The 18,665-nt window shown below is 42.5% G+C and overlaps 1 protein-coding gene across 15 annotated transcripts in view; it reads right to left on the bottom strand.

Annotated features, from left to right (window-relative positions):
• The window catches only part of sgip1a (SH3GL interacting endocytic adaptor 1a), a 54,712-nt gene that overhangs the window by 19,838 nt on the left and 16,209 nt on the right, over positions 1-18,665 (bottom strand). For 12 of the 15 annotated variants that reach the window (XM_030372044.1, XM_030372049.1, XM_030372048.1 and 9 more), the window contains 7 exons: positions 5,720-5,783; positions 5,349-5,373; positions 5,122-5,154; positions 4,548-4,610; positions 4,228-4,291; positions 3,065-3,243; positions 1,069-1,077 (listed from right to left, as the gene is read on the bottom strand). In XM_030372044.1, coding sequence (XP_030227904.1) covers positions 1,069-1,077; positions 3,065-3,243; positions 4,228-4,291; positions 4,548-4,610; positions 5,122-5,154; positions 5,349-5,373; positions 5,720-5,783 — 437 coding nt within the window. The remainder of the gene's footprint in view (positions 1-1,068; positions 1,078-3,064; positions 3,244-4,227; positions 4,292-4,547; positions 4,611-5,121; positions 5,155-5,348; positions 5,374-5,719; positions 5,784-18,665) is intronic. The other 3 variants (XM_030372047.1, XM_030372058.1, XM_030372055.1) reach the window with 1 other exon arrangement.

The following is an 18,665-nucleotide window of genomic DNA, read 5'->3' as shown; positions in this document are numbered from 1 at the left end:
CCTGCTGTTTATGTCCTCCTTCAACTGCCTCACTTGCAGGATTACAGATTTCAGGTACATATCTAATCACCCAGTAATTAGATACAGTATGTCTATTACTCGGTGCATGTCTTTAGTTTTTTCCTATAATATATGGTTGTTCATATATATTTATTTTTATATTTATTTAAACTATTATACTATTCATTGATGTAATGTTTCCTTTTCCTATCTTCTTTTCAAACAATCTGCTGGTTCTCAATTAATCTCACCCCTTTAGTACATCTTCCACCCAGCCCTTCTGTACTTGTGCCATTTATGCAGTCAGCCATGTGTCATGGCCATGATGTAACAAGGGGGCAGAATTTGGGGAAAGGATTAATCTGATTGGATGTATTTTTACTGGACATGCCAATGCATGGTTGTTTACAAAATGAAAGAAATTTGATCCAGTTCAGTACTAATCATGCAGTTCCGATTAGGCTGCTGGACATCCATGTTCAGCAAATACAGAAATCATAATATTGTATGGTCATTAACAAATGTGTGCTTTTAGTTACATTTTATAAAAATCCTGAAGGAATCAGCCATTATTTTATATTTTATCATCAACTTCAATAAGCAAAATAACACCCATGAACAAGACAAAGAATAGAGACTAGAGAACTACTGTATATCTCACATCAGTAATTGTAAAGCCCTGCAGTCCCTGTAACTAGTGGGTCTAATCTGGAATCTCAGTAGCCCACAATCATTAAAGCGGAGGTTGAGACTCTCGACACTAAAGCCTAACATAGCACTCACGCCCAACACACACTGACACACTGAGTGTGCGCAGAGTAAATCTAGAAGTAGGACTTGATGATGGGCATCAAGTTCTACTTGCAATGAGGTCAGCATGGTCAAATCAGTCATGAATAGGACTAATAGTAGCATGCACAGCTTGTACATAAGAAAAGACTGTGTTTGATACATTTGGTCGGTGTATTTCAAGCAAACACAACAACAAAACAACAAAACAAAAACACAAGCAAAACACAAACAAGGATGCATAATAAGTGCAAACAAACGTGCAAGGAAAATGCTTACCGGACTCCTCTACAGAGGTCAACATCATTCCAGGTAGCAAAGAGATAAGGGAAGAAAATTAGAGAACAGAATGTGTCTTACATTTGGCAATACATGTTGCATATGTAACATTATAGTTATATATAATAAGATATAAATAATATCTTGGAATTATATAGTGCCCCAAAAGTGATCTCGGGAAAATAGATTTATAACCATTAAGTTCTATAATTAAGCACACATGCACAAACAGACACAACACACATACAAAAGCTCACATACACACCCATGAATTAATCATGCAGAATAAGCCATGTGCGACAAAGGTCTTTAGCACCAATACGTCACATTAGTATGTGATTAGTATGCACATTATCTACGTCAAATATGTTTGTATGTGTACAGCAGCACACCACTGCGGTCTTCCAATGACTAGAATAGGAAAACCAATACACTTCAATGATAAACACTTAAATGAGAGGTCCTCATTCAAACATCATGTCAGGACAAAACAAAGGGAGGCCCAGCAACCAGCAACCCAGTGAGAAAAAGGGTTGCCGTTTGTGGTGCTTCCCGGAGGAGGTTAACCCTGGGTTACTGACACGGTTCTCGGTAGGCTGCTTTATGACCACTCGGTAGCCAAGGTGACCTGGGAAAAGCATACAATGTGCCGGCGAGCGATCCAGCTGTGTGTGCAGCTACAAGGGGTACTTGATAGCTCTATATAAAAGGCAAAGTGAACCTGGAGGAGGGGCTCGGGGAAGAATAACAAGTCCTTGGCTGCAGGTTTACCATGGCATATTTTTGCCAAACATTTGTTTTTTTGGCGAAGCAGCAAAGGGACAACAAGACAAACTACTACATGCGAGCAGGAAAGTTTTTTTCCGGTTTGGCTCAGAATGTTTGGAATGGACAGCTACTTGGGCAGTCTAAAAGCATCACTAAAGTGACCCAATTGAAGGAAATTCAAACAATGCTGTCGATGGAAACGTGAAATACTGTGAAGAAGATGCTCTTCACAATCCAAATCAATCAAACTATGACAACACGGCTAAGGATCAAGTTCTGCGACGGAACTAAATCGAAAAAAGAAAAAAAATTGTGCAGGTTTTTCATTTAATGAAGGCACTTGAGGTTGTATCATTCTCAAGTTAGCAGGTTCAGAGACTGAATGACTAAATTATGGAGGAGCACAGCTTAAATGACCACAGACACTGTGTGCAGCCCATAAACAGCCCCGGTTCACCATGCCTACTTTCCAACGTTAATAATTCAGAGCAGGGCTGACACTCAAGCCGCCCTTGCCTCTTTGGTGTTGGAGTTAAAGCAACTTTCCTACGATCTCGTTGCTTTTACACATTCTTGGGGAAAATCTGATGGCGTGTTTAATTCTTATTGAGCACATCGACCTATAAATTTGTATGCTTCTGGAGATACGTTGCCAGATGGTTTTTGATGCAGGGGGCGGCTTTCTTAGTGTTGCAGCATGCTGAATTAAATGGGACTGCAGCGAGGTCACCCATAGTGCCGCACGAGTGGCAAAGCCATGAGAAATTAGCTTGACTTACCCTCATTAAATGGAAACGCATTCATATTTCACAATGGGATCCAACTCAAAAGGAATTTCATTTGATCAGATCCTTTTGTTACCATCTACAACTGAGTGACAAATCAGTGCATCCTAATTCATGCTTATGACATTACGTAAGAGCTGAAACCAAGGGCACATTGTGAGCGTTACCCTTTCAAAACTTTCCATAGCACGGCAGAATATGACTTATTATGTCCTTATATCACAGCACTGACATAAGCGGCATAACCAGTCGCCTGACTCTTGTTGATCATTTGCAGAATCAACCATTGAAAAGAAGCATAGATAATGTGTGTACATGCCCAAATATCAGCACAATACACAGCACACATACAACATATGATTCACATATCAACTCCACACATCCACAATGGAGGTTCTCCTGTAAAAGCCGTGTCCACAGCAGCAGCGGTAGGGGCTACTCACCAGAGGCGATGGGGACAAGGCTATGTTGCAGATGGAGGCCTTGAGTTGGTCTACAGAGGGCATCGCCACGGGGCAGTCGGACGGCAAGGGCTTGATCTTGATCTTGAACTTCTTGCGGTGGTCCTCGTCTTCCTCGGACTCATCGGAGGAGAAGAAATGGGTCTTGACTTTGGGGGCAGGTGGAAAGGGAAACGTTAAGGACCGAAAGTGGTAATCTGGTTGGAAACTGCCCAAGGCATTGTGATTGATATAAAGGTGAAATGGTTGTAAGCCAGCCAAGCTAATGAATGCACTATTGCTGCTATCTCTTTTACCTTTCAAATTGGAAAAAAATGGTGCACAAGTCAAAACTACCTAAAGAATAGCATAACACCTTTATCGCCCTTTTAAATTAAGTGCTGAGCTTAATGTTGTAGTTATGGCTAAATTCTCAAATAGTGTGTGTGTGTGTGTGTGTGTGTGTGTGTGTGTGTGTGTGTGTGTGTGTGTGTGTGTGTGTGTGTGTGTGTGTGTGTGTGTGTGTGTGTGTGTGTGTGTGTGTGTGTGTGTGTGTGTGTGTCCATCAATGCCTGTCCAGTACTTGATGCTGTAAGTCTGTCCATCAAGTAATTCCAGGGAGCAAACCATCATCCCCCTCATAACAAACAGTTGGCCTGGGCACTATAAAGCATCACTTTCACTCAATACTAGCTGGCGGTCTGGGATAACCATGTATTGATTGTAGCCGAGCTCCAGATTCAGGGGAAATAAATGCGCTTTTAACCTCTTCCCTGTGACTCACTGTTCAAGTCCGGGGATATAAGTGTACAATTAATACGGACCCAAAATGGTGCTCTATGTTCTAGATTGGATTTTGATTTTTCACTGAGAAGAAATGCATGAGGGCTATCTTTATTTATTATCTCAATTGCTTTGTCAATGGACGCACTGACTTGAGCTAGCAGATGGTCATGATGGTAGCAGAAATGCCCCTCTGATAGTTCAGACTAGCCTTGAAATATAATATATTAAACACGTTGAGTTCAATTCTAAAAGAGGCACCCAGCGTTTAGTGGGGCTGTGGGGCATGTTAGAAGGATGCATTACATGGGGCTCAAGTGACCTGCCAATGACATGCCATGCAGTACACATAGAACACATCCAGATAGATGCCATGAGGATATCTGCTGCTTCTTCCTCTTCGTCGGGCCTCAAGCTGTAGCCCTCTTCGTCCACCTCCGGAGAGTTCTGCAACACACAGCCAAACACATTAGTCTTCACAGTGATTGTGCTAGTGTTTGTTTTGTTTGTGCATCTTTGTAATGTTGATCTGATCCAAGTCTTTTCAAAGTGTGTGAAAAAAGGAAAGAGATGTCATCCATCTTGAACAAAATAATATTACATTTTTTTGGAGGCCAGGTCTTGTTATTTATTTATCTTAATTGTATATGTCAGTGCTAATGAGGTAAAAGCCCACAAAGAATCACCATAGGATTTTACTTACATATCTTTCCCAGTCGATCTCTCCACTGAAGCCGTTGGCAGAGCCGTTGGACTTCTTCTGGGACTAATAAGACAGTACAATTACAACCACACCAAACAGTGTTTCTCTTGAGGGCTCTTATAACAAAACAACAGAGTCTAGTCAACAGTATGATGAGAATGTGGCTTTGAGGGAACTATGAATTTCACATCATTAAACAATCTACTACTTAAGTTGTTTGATGATCTAATGATTTTAACAATTTCAGTTAGGCTTCAGAACAAGATGCCAGCCATTACCTAACTGATAAATGAAACAACAGCACTTCCCTCTTTTGGAGGGGTAAGTATTGAAGCCCAAATACTGCAGTTACAGATGAGTGATGAGACTATCACTACTGTGATTCAATATATCTATAAATTACTGCATGTAACTAATGCTACCTTCATCTACCATTATCACGTTTATGCTCGTCTTGAATATCCCATGAAACAAAACTGTGTCACATAGGATTTTCTTACACAGCCTTTATTATGCTAAATTGACCTAGGGACATTAGTCTATCCTAAAAGGGTTTCTAATTAGAGTTCAGTACCAAGTCAGACTCTGGGGGCTCCTGGCTGGTCAACTGGATGAACACGATGATGGAAAGCACAGTGGAATGTCATTCAAACGAAAGACGGCCAAGATCATTATATCATTGGTGAACACAGAATATATATAGACAGTTCTAAACATGCTGCAATCACTGAACTTGCAAAATATACTGGCACAAGACATTGATTGCCGTTCAGGTGGTGATGAGGAGTTGAAGTTACTTACACCCCCTTCTCTTTCTGGGGACCCCCTGTGTAAAACAAAAAAAAAAGAAATGAAGGGGGAGTGAGCAACATTAAATAAACATAATACGCAGAATGAGATTAAACCACTATCACACTGTGGCGGACGGAGGGCTAGAACAAAGAAATACTAGATTCTATGAACATTACAGAGAATGGGGAAATGTTTTGCAGGTATGGGGTTAAAGAGATCATGTCTGGAAAAGTTGACCAAATAGATCAAAGTATATCACCTATGCATAAATGACCAGTGAAAACATATATATTTGCTGCATAATACATGCATCCGCCTCTACAGCAGCGAAGCCTTGGTATTGGTGAACTGCCAGGGCAGACGAGGAGGACAAGACTCACGTTGAGTCGTTGTCCTTCTCTTTCTTCCGCATTCCGAAGGCCTTCCTGGTACGTTTTTTCAATCCTGAGGAGCAAACAAAGGAGAGAGGTGGGGCTGAGTGCCTGTGTGTGAGGGTGACCGTGACCAACACAAAGTATACATCTTGTGTGTGTAAATGAGGATCAGGGAACAAGGACCGGTCAGCGAGTTACAGGCTGTGTTTTTCTGTGTGTTATTGAGTGACTACACGCAGCGTGAAGGCAAATTGGCTCTATGTCAGAGCTAAATCGGTTCACGGACAACTTTGGATCAAAGTATTCGATTTTGTCCAGACATAATGTTTTAATAATCTGATCGTCCTTCAGAGAACTGTCAAAATATAAACCTGCAACGTACAAAAATAACCTTTGCATCCTTGACAACAGAGTAAACAACAGGAGGCCATTTAGCGAGGCGCCAGATCTTCAATTTGAGTGATAGGAAATCTGGGTAGAGCCAAAGACGGTCAGTAATGGGGGGGCTTGAGTAGAGGCTACGGCACCCTGCATGTACATGCGTGGTTCAGACCCATTGCCAGGAAAACAGAGGTTGAAAAGCCTTAAAGTAAAAAAAAAAAGAAGGAAGTGTATTTCTACTCCCTTCCTTCACACTCGTGTAATAAACCTACAGATCAATTTGAACCTCATCATTAAAAATAAATTGACAACATATTCAATTAAACATAATGTTACATGAAATTCCAGTTGCCAGACATTCTTTCCCAAAATAAAAGCCCAGTTGCAATCCTCCATGTTCAGTGACATTATCCAGTCTCTCATATCGTCATTCCTTCATCTCTTGGCCTGTTTCTTCGCTCAGAAAACACGGACATACAGCCACAGATCAGCAACCTGATGCTGCCTCGCTAAATACAACACCGCCCGCTCAGCTCATGAATAAGAAACAATGGCCGAGACAGCACGTTTTCTGAATGTATGATGATTTACATTTCCACTCTAGATTGTGCATCAGCATGGCAAAATGGCCCATCGCTCCGTAGATAGACACGGGGGCCTCATCCTGAAGTACTCTCATTGATGCAGCAACACGCACTCCCTGCACAACGCCGAGACCTACTTCATGATTTATGTTTGTAGAGTTTTCTAAACACACTCAGGGCTTCATGTCTAGTGAAAGCAATATTATACAAATGCATACTCAAGTGAGGCTTTATTTTCGTCTAACACAAAACTACGAGCACAATGTGCAAAAAGCTGAAACAGAGGTCTTCCGTTAGGGGGGATCCCAGAGGAAGTGCTAACGTTGTTAGCGGCGTCTCGTGATGACACTAATGTAATTGCAGGGAAAGCCACAGGATATGGAGATTAATACAGGTTTTGGAGCTTAACACAGGATCTGTAGTTAAACACAAGACCTGAAGCAGAACACAGAACTCGAGGCTTAACACCGGATCCAGAGCTAAAAAACAGGATCTGGAGTTAACCACAGGATCCGGAGCTAAACACAGGATCTGGAGATAAAAACACGATCCGGCGCTAAACACAGAAAAGCTCAACTTTCTCTCGGACGCAGCAGTCATCCGCTGCCTTGACAGTGCCCGTCACGTCCAAAGGTACCACTTGGTCGTGACGTCAGTGTGCCTCGGAAAAAACTCTGAAGTGACAAAATGAACGCCACCTGCACATGCAGTAAAGTGGAACAGAGTGGTTACATAGTGTTTTGGGGAGAATGGCAAAAACAATGGATTTTACATCCTTTTTTCTCGAAATTGGGGACTTATTTCATTAGCAATGATAAAATGAAATGGCATAGATTTTGGGTTCGCTAGCTCTTTAACACTTTTTCTAAGCATAGGCAAATAAAAAATGCACACATGTTCTTTACATGTCGTTAGAATTCCAGAAAGATGGATATAGTGTAGAAATGTAAATCATAGGCACCATGACAAATGCCAACAAAAGGAAGCTCCCTAAGAAAACCCCAAAATAACTGAAAATAGTTCACTACTATTAGACTCCATCTGCACCACCATGGAATCGGCAGGCAGATGTTGAAGCCAACGCAATATGGAAGTCACGTGAGAGCTAATGCTATGGTTAGAGAATTCACTGTGCCTCTGGGTACAATGTAGTGACCCATGAGAGCACTAGTCGCTCAGCTTTTATCTTGCCAACAAATACTGTGTGTGTGTGTGTGTGTGTGTGTGTGTGTGTGTGTGTGTGTGTGTGTGTGTGTGTGTGTGTGTGTGTGTGTGTGTGTGTGTGTGTGTGTGTGTGTGTATGTGTGTGTGTGTCATCAAAATAAATTATTGTTCTACATTATTCTATGTAAATATATTTTTACTACTGCTCACTTACAATTTAATTGAGGTGCTAAATGTACCGCCTAAAGTTGTCATTTCCTCAACGTAATCTACTAAGAGACATTGCTCAGTTTCAGGAATAGGAACACAGAGCAAATCCGAGGCATGGAGTTGAAGATTATACAACATAACACAAACAAGCAGGGGCCTGCCATTCAACGCTGCACCATTTATCCTGGGCTCCCGTTTGGGACAGGAGCAGCAGATGCTGTTTCCGAAGGAGCTCTGAGAGGGGGATGGGGATCACTAGTGGAGTCGCACTCTAACACACACACACACGTTTTTAGTCTGCCAGCCATATCAGACCAGAACACTCGACACAGTGAATAGACATCGTTTGCTGTTGTGCATACTGAGTAGAGAGCTTAAGACCAACCTGACTTGGAGTCATTGATACATATAACTTTAAAATGGGAACTGCACACAACCCCAAAGGATTAATGGTGTGGCCGGATGTTGTTTTCCACCAAGAACAGCTAATGAGGGAAACAAAAGCAGCAATTTCTCTTAATGGCTTGGTTTATACAGAGCCAGCACAGGTTTCGCTTTGCAAATTGTAATGGTGAAACAGACATCAACGATGTCACAGAACAGAACACTGACATATTTTGCCACCAAACATACACCAACACGCACACACAGAAGTGTGTGAGATTGGCTGGCTTTAAGAATGTTAATGTTGAGACTAGGTTAGAAGAGCCGGAGAGAGGTGGGAGACACCCCAGAGAAAAGTAGGAGACACCCCGGAGAGGTAGGAGAGACATCAAAGAGAGGTAGGAGACACCCCAGAGAAAAGTAGGAAACACCTCAGAGAGGTGGGAGACACCTCAAAGAGAGAGGAAGGAGACACCACAGAGAGAGAGGTAGGAGACACCACAAAGAGAGAGGTAGGAGACACCTCAGAGAGAGAGGTAGGAGACACCCCAGAGAGAGAGGTAGGAGACACCACAAAGAGAGAGGTAGGAGACACCTCAGAGAGAGAGGTAGGAGACACCTCAGAGAGAGAGGTAGGAGACACCACAAAGAGAGAGGTAGGAGACACCACAAAGAGAGAGGTAGGGGACACCACAGAGAGAGAGGTAGGAGACACCACAAAGAGAGAGGTAGGAGACACCACAAAGAGAGAGGTAGGGGACACCACAGAGAGAGAGGTAGGAGACACCACAAAGAGAGAGGTAGGAGACACCACAAAGAGAGAGGTAGGAGACACCACAAAGAGAGAGGTAGGAGACACCTCAGAGAGAGAGGTAGGAGACACCACAAAGAGAGAGGTAGGAGACACCACAAAGAGAGGTAGGGGACACCACAGAGAGAGGTAGGAGACACCACAGAGAGAGGAAGGAGACACCACAAAGAGAGGTAGGAGACACCACAAAGAGAGAGGTAGGAGACACCACAAAGAGAGGTAGGGGACACCACAGAGAGAGGTAGGAGACACCACAGAGAGAGGTAGGAGACACCACAGAGAGAGCTAGGAGACACCACAGAGAGAGATAGGGGACACCACAGAGAGAGATAGGGGACACCACAGAGAGAGGTAGGAGACACCACAAAGAGAGCTAGGAGACACCACAGAGAGAGATAGGGGACACCACAAAGAGAGGTAGGAGACACCACAGAAAGAGTTAAGTCAGGTGAACAGAAAGAAAGAAAAAAAGATGTCAAACAAACGAATACATGTGACTCATGGTGACTCATCAACAACACATCACAAACAGTCCTGGGGTGATTGCGTGCGTGTGTGCGTTTGGCTTGCGTGCGTGCATGCATGCATGCGTATTTATGTGTGTCTAAGCAATGCATTTCCATGTCCAGCAGTCATCGGAGGGGGGGGGGACCGTATTGACTATGGCTGAGTCATCCTTTGGTCTGGTCCGAAATGGATGAAGGCGTCAGGATACCCACATCCCGGCTTCACATTGTTTAATCGATCACTGTCCACCTGCACACATAAAACTGAACAGCACAAAAGCCAAAAAGAGTCCCTTTGTTTAACCATTGCTTGAAAAGTCAACAATGATGGGGTAGTTCTAGTCTAGTCCTGCGATTGGACCGTTTGGTATCCATGCATCCATTCCAGACCATCAATTGCAGCTTTGATTGATTTCTAGTGGTGCTAGAAGCAAGGCTAGGTACACCCAACAGGCTAACATAAACCTAGTTGATCACCCAGTCCTCAGTAAATCCACAGCAGTGGGTGTATTAATGCAAGCATGCCTTTGTGTATGAAAACAACATGCTGTCACTTGGTCTGAGCCAAAATGCCAGGATTAGCCTTTCAACACAGCGTCCACTATGCGTATCCAAGAGTGCAAAGGTTGCGAACACATGCTTGTAGATGCATGCACTGTGAACCACCCACTCGGTTTGTTATTCGGTGCATTCCCACTTTGTAAATGTTGTTTGTTAAGCTAGCAGCGTCAACCGCCGCAACAACAGAACTGGGTCAGAGCCAGAGACCATATAGTAGATTGGGGACAGTTGGCGTGGCAACCAACAAAAGATGTTTTGGAACGTGACAAAGGGCATGCAGCCATCTGTCAAAGAAGTGAGCTCTTGATGTAGTCCTCTTCTCAACTCCTGGTTTTCTCGCTAAATTAAGAAGAATCATTCAAATCAGGGTCTGTTGTCCCAACAGACCATGGAGCCAAGATTCAAACCTTTATTCACGGGCTCCTGCAGGATGCCCAACAACCAGCGTAATCCTAATACATGGTTGACCCTCTTCCACGTTTCACTCTGCTACTCTCTCTCCCATTCTGTCTCCTCTCCCATTGTGTTTGTTTAATTGATCAGGAAACAGGTTGTAACAAAACACATCACAATGGCGGGGCTATCGAGTACCTATCTAATAAACAAAAAAGGTGCAACCCTTTCCTTTTGGGTTACCGTACCGTACAGTTACGGTATACAGAAAGGCCAATCACAAACCACAGCCACTCCATCTCCATGTTGGCGGGGTGTGATACCTGGGTAGGATGTCCCAGATCCCCCGCAGTCTGTGAGGACTGTTAGACCAACGATGAAAGAAGGCCATTTGATGCCAATACCAACCCCTAAGTTGCTCCCTTGATCAAATCCTTTAGAACCGTCGGGGGTTAGAGACGGAGGGCTGGCAGGGATTGAGGATGACAACAGGATGAAGGTGAATCCAACTCTACTGTTTGATCTTCTCATCAAGAGCAGTGGGGGGGGGGATAGAGACAGATGTATGGCAGGGAGAGGGATGAAAACAGGATGAAGGCAAAATGTATTTACTGCCTGATCAATCTACAGTGGGGGTCAGATACCGGGCTCTGGCCAGGTAAGGGAGGCGAGGGCAGGGCGGACATGTCCTCAATAGGAGTTTGGGGTCAGGGACCGGGTTCTGGCAGGGAGGACGGTGAAAACAGAACGAGGTGAAACCCTACTTTAACCGTGTAGCGATTCATTCATTCTTCTTCACTGTGTACGTGCATCGTTTCAGCTCCATACATCTTGTCTCATTAACTCCCTCCTTTTATCCCTCTCTCTCTCCGTTGCTCCGCCCACCCACTGTGGTGGCCAATGGCTGCCGCTCACAGACCCTGGGCGCCGGGCACAGACGGAGTCGTGTTGTCGATCTTCCAACGGTCTAATTAGAAAGGACCGTTTAGGCCGTTGGGTTATGGCGAAACGTGAATGAGGTTATCGCGTCAATGGACAGAACCCGTTTGTAAACCAGAAAATGCCTTAGGAAAGCAGGGGGGGGGGGGGATTACAACAACCATCCAAGCTATGGACTGTTCAGGTTTCTGCAGTCTGGAAGGTGTTAATGGGGCAGTCTACCAGACTCACAATCCGTTTTTTTTCCCACAGGCCTTCAGGCTTCTCAACCAGCTTCATTCATCAGAGTGATCATATTGATCACCCCGATGTATGCGCCGCTCTTGGTCTATGGCCCGTTGATTTACATCAGCAAAATTCCATGCTCATATTCATCTGCACACTTTATATTTATAATATTACAACTCTTATTCGGTAGGTCAGCTTAGCTCAGGAGGTAGAGCAGTTGTCTTGTAACCGAAAGGTTGCTATCCCCAGCTCCTCCAAGCTGAGTGTTGATGTGTCCCTGAGCAAGACACTTAACCCTAACGAGGAGCTGGCTGACGCCTTGCATGGTTCACTCTGCCGTCGGTCTGTCAATGTGTGTATTAACTGACGTAAGTCGCTTTGGATAAAAGCGTCTGCTAAATGCCCTAAATGTAAATGTGAATGTTATTCACTCGTCCGTATTCCCCGTCTCTGTAATGGCTTTCTATCGGTTCGGCCATTCTTGTTGCTATTTATGCCATAATTTATTACCCTTTTTTACCCTGTGCATGGGATAAATAAAACACCTTGACAATTCAGAATGTACACTTTTGCCTGGTCCCATACTGTACAGCCTACTCAAGGCAACATTAGCTCAGAGCAGATGGCACAAAGCCTGAGAATCTCCCCTTGGGAAATGGGTGAAACCATCCAGGCTCTTTAGCAAAGGAAAAAAAGGGTTATGCTGAGCAAACCCGTTCAGAAGCCCACTAACGCAAATATATAGTGATGTATAAGCATGCAATTGTATCAGCACATAAAAAAGTGTATCAGGAGTCTTCCTGGCTTATACAAAATGGACACCTTCCACTCCTTGTAGAGAGAGAGGTGTCCCTAGCTATTCAAGTCACGTCCTCCCATCACAACAAATCACCACAGTGGCAGAAAGGAGAAAGGGATGAGATAAACCTAGATTCTCTCCTCAACTCCCTGCATCCATCCTTCCTTCACTATATTGAGATTGCCATGCCAATTCAGCTGCCCCGCCTAAAGGCACATTTCAATAAGCCTGAAACAATTTCAGAAATTCAATCAATGGGTTTATTCATTCTACAGCGGGTGGAAATGTATATTTCGCTAACTGATTAATGTCTTGCCATGGTTTCATTTGAAACGTCATTAAACGGCGTAGTATGGCAGAGTGAGCACAAACTGTTGGTATTTAGTCAAGCAAATGCAGTCTGTTCCCAACAGGCTGTGTGTGTGTGTGTGTGTGTGTGTGTGTGTGTGTGTGTGTGTGTGTGTGTGTGTGTGTGTGTGTGTGTGTGTGTGTGTGTGTGTGTGTGTGTGTGTGTGTTTAACTAAACTAATCTCTTTTTCCATTTCTTACCCTAGTTCTCATTGTTTTGGTGCTATATGAACACTAAATGAACCCTTCAGAACGGATGGTTCCATCAAAGTATGACTCCAACTAAACTTCAGTAAGAATCATTCTATAAACAGGACTTAATTTAGATAGAAAAAGGGAATTTTTTCTTCCTTAAATAAACAAACCAAATATAATGCCACAAAATCATGGAGAATTCACTACATTTCCAAAGGTAGGTGCAATACGCAGACTGAATGAGATTCATCAACAATCAAAAGCACATGCTTCGTGTCTCTGACATCGTGGTCAGTCCTACCCCAGCAGGTCTCACTGGGATCGCTGATGACCGCATTGGAAGAAACCTTGATACCTGGAACCACTCCCACTCGGCTGTCGTGAACATTTCAAATAGTCTGGAGCGATTTGTGGGTGCATCTTGAGAAGCTGTTAATATATCTGCCAAAATGGTGTGGCTTGTTTACGCTTGTCAGTTGAGGTCATGGGTAGGTAGGGAATTTATTTTATTTAATTTTTTCCAGCGGCAGCGAATGATAGGTAGGTTGTTTTCATTTAAAAGCGAGAAAATTCGCTCATCCTTGTATGGAATGAAGAGGTGCTGTACCCAAACGTAACGTAATTATAGTTTGCATCAAAAACATTTTTTTTTTTTTTAAAGCTCATCAAATAATTTGGGTCGCACATAAATTGACAGGGTCGGTCGGAAACCGGAACCAAACAATTTATTTTTAGGCCTTATGTATTTTTGTATAATGCACAGTCTAGACTTATTTTTTTATCAGAGTAATGAATGGTGCTTCAACAAGTATTATTACCCCATAAGTCACTGACCAACACATTCTCAATGAGACCGTTGAAAGAACACTCCTTTGACACTTTCTACGGAAAAATTATTACATAAAGGCAATTAAGCATCTTGTTGCTTCCTACTTCTTGCATAAAGCTTTAATATGGTACAGGTGTATATCTAAAGGAGTACTACGGTGTACCTACCAGTCAGTGTTTACTAGTCAGTGTGTGAGTGCGTTCATGCTAGCGTGCATAAAAAAGTAGCCTGTTTGTCATGTTTGTACGTCATTGGGTTCTCTTCCAGAGTAAAAATTGGCTGCCTGTGCAAGAAATTTGAATCCCTTAATGACCTTGATACCAGCTTATAACAATGTAGTACTAGCGTAATATTTTTTACCCCACAGAATGGAGAGCGCAACATTTCAACCAACTCTTTCTTCACGAAATGCAAAAGGGTCACAACAAAGTGAACTGGCCTGACGAATCAGAAGTGACGATGCAAAATATTTTGAGGTCACCACTGATGTGTAATAGGGATGCTGCATTATGTGTTTTCGATTTCACCTTTTCAACTTTCAGTTTGTGCAGCTTCAAATGCAAAATGTTGCATGCAACTGATATGCAATATTTCCATCTGGTCTAGTGTGTGTTCAGGTAACTGTATCTACCTCAAGACAACAGCCTAATTAATAAATGAACTCCCATAACCCCAACTCTATTGCTGTAAGAGAAGCCCATGCATCATCCTAGCAGCCCTCTGCCCTGCATGAATGCCCCTTGATGTTCATGAGCAACCATATGGTCTCAGCAACGACCACTCTTCAGACATACAGAGTATGCCTTTACACATCGATCCGCATAAAGAATATGCCCGATTGCTTGCCTGTAACAACAATGATCCTACTTTGTGCATTGGAAGATCCTATCCTCCTATGAACTCCTATCATTGTCTGAAAACGCCAAACACTTGAAAGCTTGATGATGCAGTAGTTGTTCACCAATGGAGGATAATAGAAAATATATTTGGTGTACAAATAGCCCTAAGCATAAAGCGAGAAACCGGTCAGGCTTCCAGCACAGTGTTTGCTGTGTGCCTCTCCTCCAGGCAAACAGAGATCATAAAGAATGAGTTTTGACTAAACTAGCATAACCTAATTTGAGATGGAAAGGAAAGAATTCTGGAGGACAGCTGATTCAGCAATATCTTTTTTATTTCTGAGTTTGTACAGCTTATTGGACAATTTACATAAAACAGGTATACAGCCAATTTTAGTATTCAACAGACGTGTCTGAAACCTTATAAAAATGGTTTATTGGCTATTTGGGCAAATAGGACCGCTGTGGGCTAATATTTGTTCCACTACTATAAATCTAAATATGTGAATAATATATATTAAATATTCATACATAGAACATATAAATGGACTATCACGATATTCCACAAAAAACCACATGGAATGTTTTGACATATTGAGTGCCAAAAACAGACATCTGATTCCAAAAACCTACTTTAAACTGGAACAAACTGCAAGAGGGTTCATATGGAAAATAGAGTATGCTGTTGTTTCACTGCTGAAACGAGGTCATCGAGAACAAAAAAATCATGCTGAGGGAGCAGCAGGCAGACGTGAAGGAGGAGGAGGGGATATGAGATGAAGATATGGGAAAACGTGTACAAGACTTCCATCCCTTCTGTCCTAGGAAGCGCACATCTACAGGCAGATGTCTAGCAACAAGAATGCTAGCCAGTTAAAGGTTCTTCTCCTTTTATAGGTGAGAATAAGAGCAATGTGTCATAATCAATGTCCGTTTTCGCCCGAGCGCAAAGCAAAGTTTAGTGGAAAGCAGACCTTTCCATCTTTAAAGAGATGAAATCTGCATCTTTTACAAGATCCTCTCACACCAAAAAAAATGGCAACCTAAATGCAGTGTTTTCTATCCTTCTCTCCTTAGTCCACAACCTACCTCAATTTGACCACAGATATTTGACACCCCTCCTGCGCCAAGCTTACCATACATCTAGATTAGAGGTCAGAATTTGTGGTTAGCAGAGAAATTCACTAGTCTATTAACACCAGGGTTCTCGCTTGTTAGAAGGCCTCCTCAACTTAGGCTTCCCCGCCTCAAACATAACTATTTCTGTACCATGTACTATACCTGTCTGGGGTTTGGGTTGGTTTGTGAAGATGGGAGGAGATTTGGGAGGAAAAGGGACGAATCAAGGGTATGCATTAGTTTAATAAAAAATGGTCACAAACATGGAAAGTCAAGAGGGGTTTCAGTAATATTATCGTTTAAATGACTGCTAGGGACAATTCTGTCACCCTTAACACTCATCAAATATACGCCTGTGAGAAACTCTAATTGACAACCTGGATTCACAGGACACTATTTGCTGCTAACAAACTCGAGAGCCTTATAGCTATGTTACAAAAATCGGCGTAGACCTTCTACTTGAATCATCAGAATTATGAACCAACAGGTAGAACAACTAATACAAGTTTGAATAGATCTGAAATCGCACTTCTTAACCTAAAAACCCAGGGGCAAACAAAATGCAGGCTGAAGAGTCTGCAGCTGTTTCAGACAAATCAACTTCAAACAACCACTTGAACTAAACAGTAAATGTAATACCTGAATAATCACATTTTGGAGTGGGAATATAAACTGTTTGCAAACCACAGGCTAATAGAATACGAATGGATATAGAGACAGAGACTACTTCAGCGATTCATAAATATTTTGTATGAACAGACACACAGTTGATCAATCAACGGAGAACTGGACCAAAAACAGGGGTATCAATGTGTGCAAAATCAATTTAAAAGACATCTGTATAAATTCTCATATTTCCACGACAGAACAGCCGTATGGAAAATATTATATTTGCTCGAGTCGAGCGATCTCTTATCAAACATCTCCTCAACGTTTCTGTCAGAGCTCTCCCATTCTCCAGCCAAGCTTTCATTTACTTCCTCTCTGAGGCACGAGTAGAGAGTGCCACACTGAACACCCAGGATTAGCAGGGCGTAGGATGCATTTGTACAAGCAATCCCTTGCAATTCGGTTCAACGTTTACACATGAAAAAGGACTGTCTGCAACTAATGATTATTTCATAGTAAATTGTAATCGTTGCAGCCCTCGTTTGAAAAACAAACCAGCTACGGCTTTGCCAATGCCCTTTGGTATTGGCAAAAAAAATTACAGTAATTCAGAATGATGTGTAGAGGACATCCCCATGAGGATTTCAAATTGTAGTACTTGACTGGTTTCCCGGCGGTGGTGAAAATCCATAAAACAATCGGAAAATGGTATTTATCTAGTGACAGTTCCATCATGATTAGCTCAAATAGCAGATGAGTGTAAGGTTAATGTTGAGAAGGCTACCCCCTTGAACCAGCCTCTTAAGGACGATCATAATAACTAATACAAGGCATGGAAAGCTTTATCCATACAACAACATGAAACAATCTATATCACAATTACTAACAAATGGCATGGAAAGCATTAGGCATACAATCCACATAAAACAATCTCTACTCTCCCTGTTGGGAATATCAGCTGCTCCTCTATCCTGAGGATGGTCTGAAGTCTGCTAATGAAATCCCATCTGCTGTGTGAGTCACACGCACACCATCAGATGGAGGAACGTCTCCCGTGCCATTTTCAGTTTAAATTACATCCCCTGCCAAAATTCATCTCACAAACACACACAGAGACAATCGAAAATCATCAATACCCACTAACAAATCATAAAGTAAAGGTTAAGGCCGGTGTATCTCCTTCATGTCCCATCACTTCAGTTTGAGTTGTACTGGCATTTATGATTACACGTGAATATTTGTTGGGAAGGATAAAAATGGTTCAGCAACTCAATGGAACAAAAAGTTGAGGAAACCCATTCGTGGGCAATGCGGTCTATGCATGGGTTTATTGCATTTATAGAGCGCTGTTCAAGACATCCAAAGCACTTTACATAGTAGGCGTGTGGACGCGTGTGCGGTTACACGTGCGTGCGTGTGTTTGATCCTGTTATTTAGCGTAATCATGTAGCCATAACCATGTTACATTAGGACCGTTATTGTTGCTTCCATCAGAACTGTGAGCCTGTGATCAATTCAAGATGAATTAATGACAACTCTAGTCCTTTTCCTCTATGGTTTGGATTAAGAGCTGAGAAAATGGAGTACATGTTCCATTTGACTGCAAATCCAATGCAGACAAATAGTATACACACAGAATTAATAAACAACATGTCACTATACCTTCCCAAGTGTGTTTATAGCTGCTTATAAACCGACATTTATTTTTCTGTGTGTCTTGCCATGGCAACGCTCTTCAACCAGAGTGCTTCCTGTGTTTCAGCATTAATTACGGTTGTAATCACAGCTGCAGCCAAATAACAGTGTAACACAGTACTAGTTAGTTTTTAACATGCCAATGACCACCGAAGGAGAACAACAACAATACGAAGAGACTAACATATTGCGCAAATATATATATATTTTTTTCTTATTTATCTGAATACCCCATTTTTATTCAAGTGTGGTGAATTTAGACGTAACTCACAAAGCATTGCAAGCCAAAGTCAACCATTAGCTAATTCGATTGACATAGCATTTCCCTTGAAGACAGTTCATGTCGGTACCCACTAGT

The sequence above is a fragment of the Gadus morhua genome, chromosome 12 (assembly GCF_902167405.1).
Source record: "Gadus morhua chromosome 12, gadMor3.0, whole genome shotgun sequence".
NCBI lineage: Eukaryota > Metazoa > Chordata > Actinopteri > Gadiformes > Gadidae > Gadus > Gadus morhua.
This window is presented reverse-complemented; position numbering and strand designations above follow the sequence as displayed.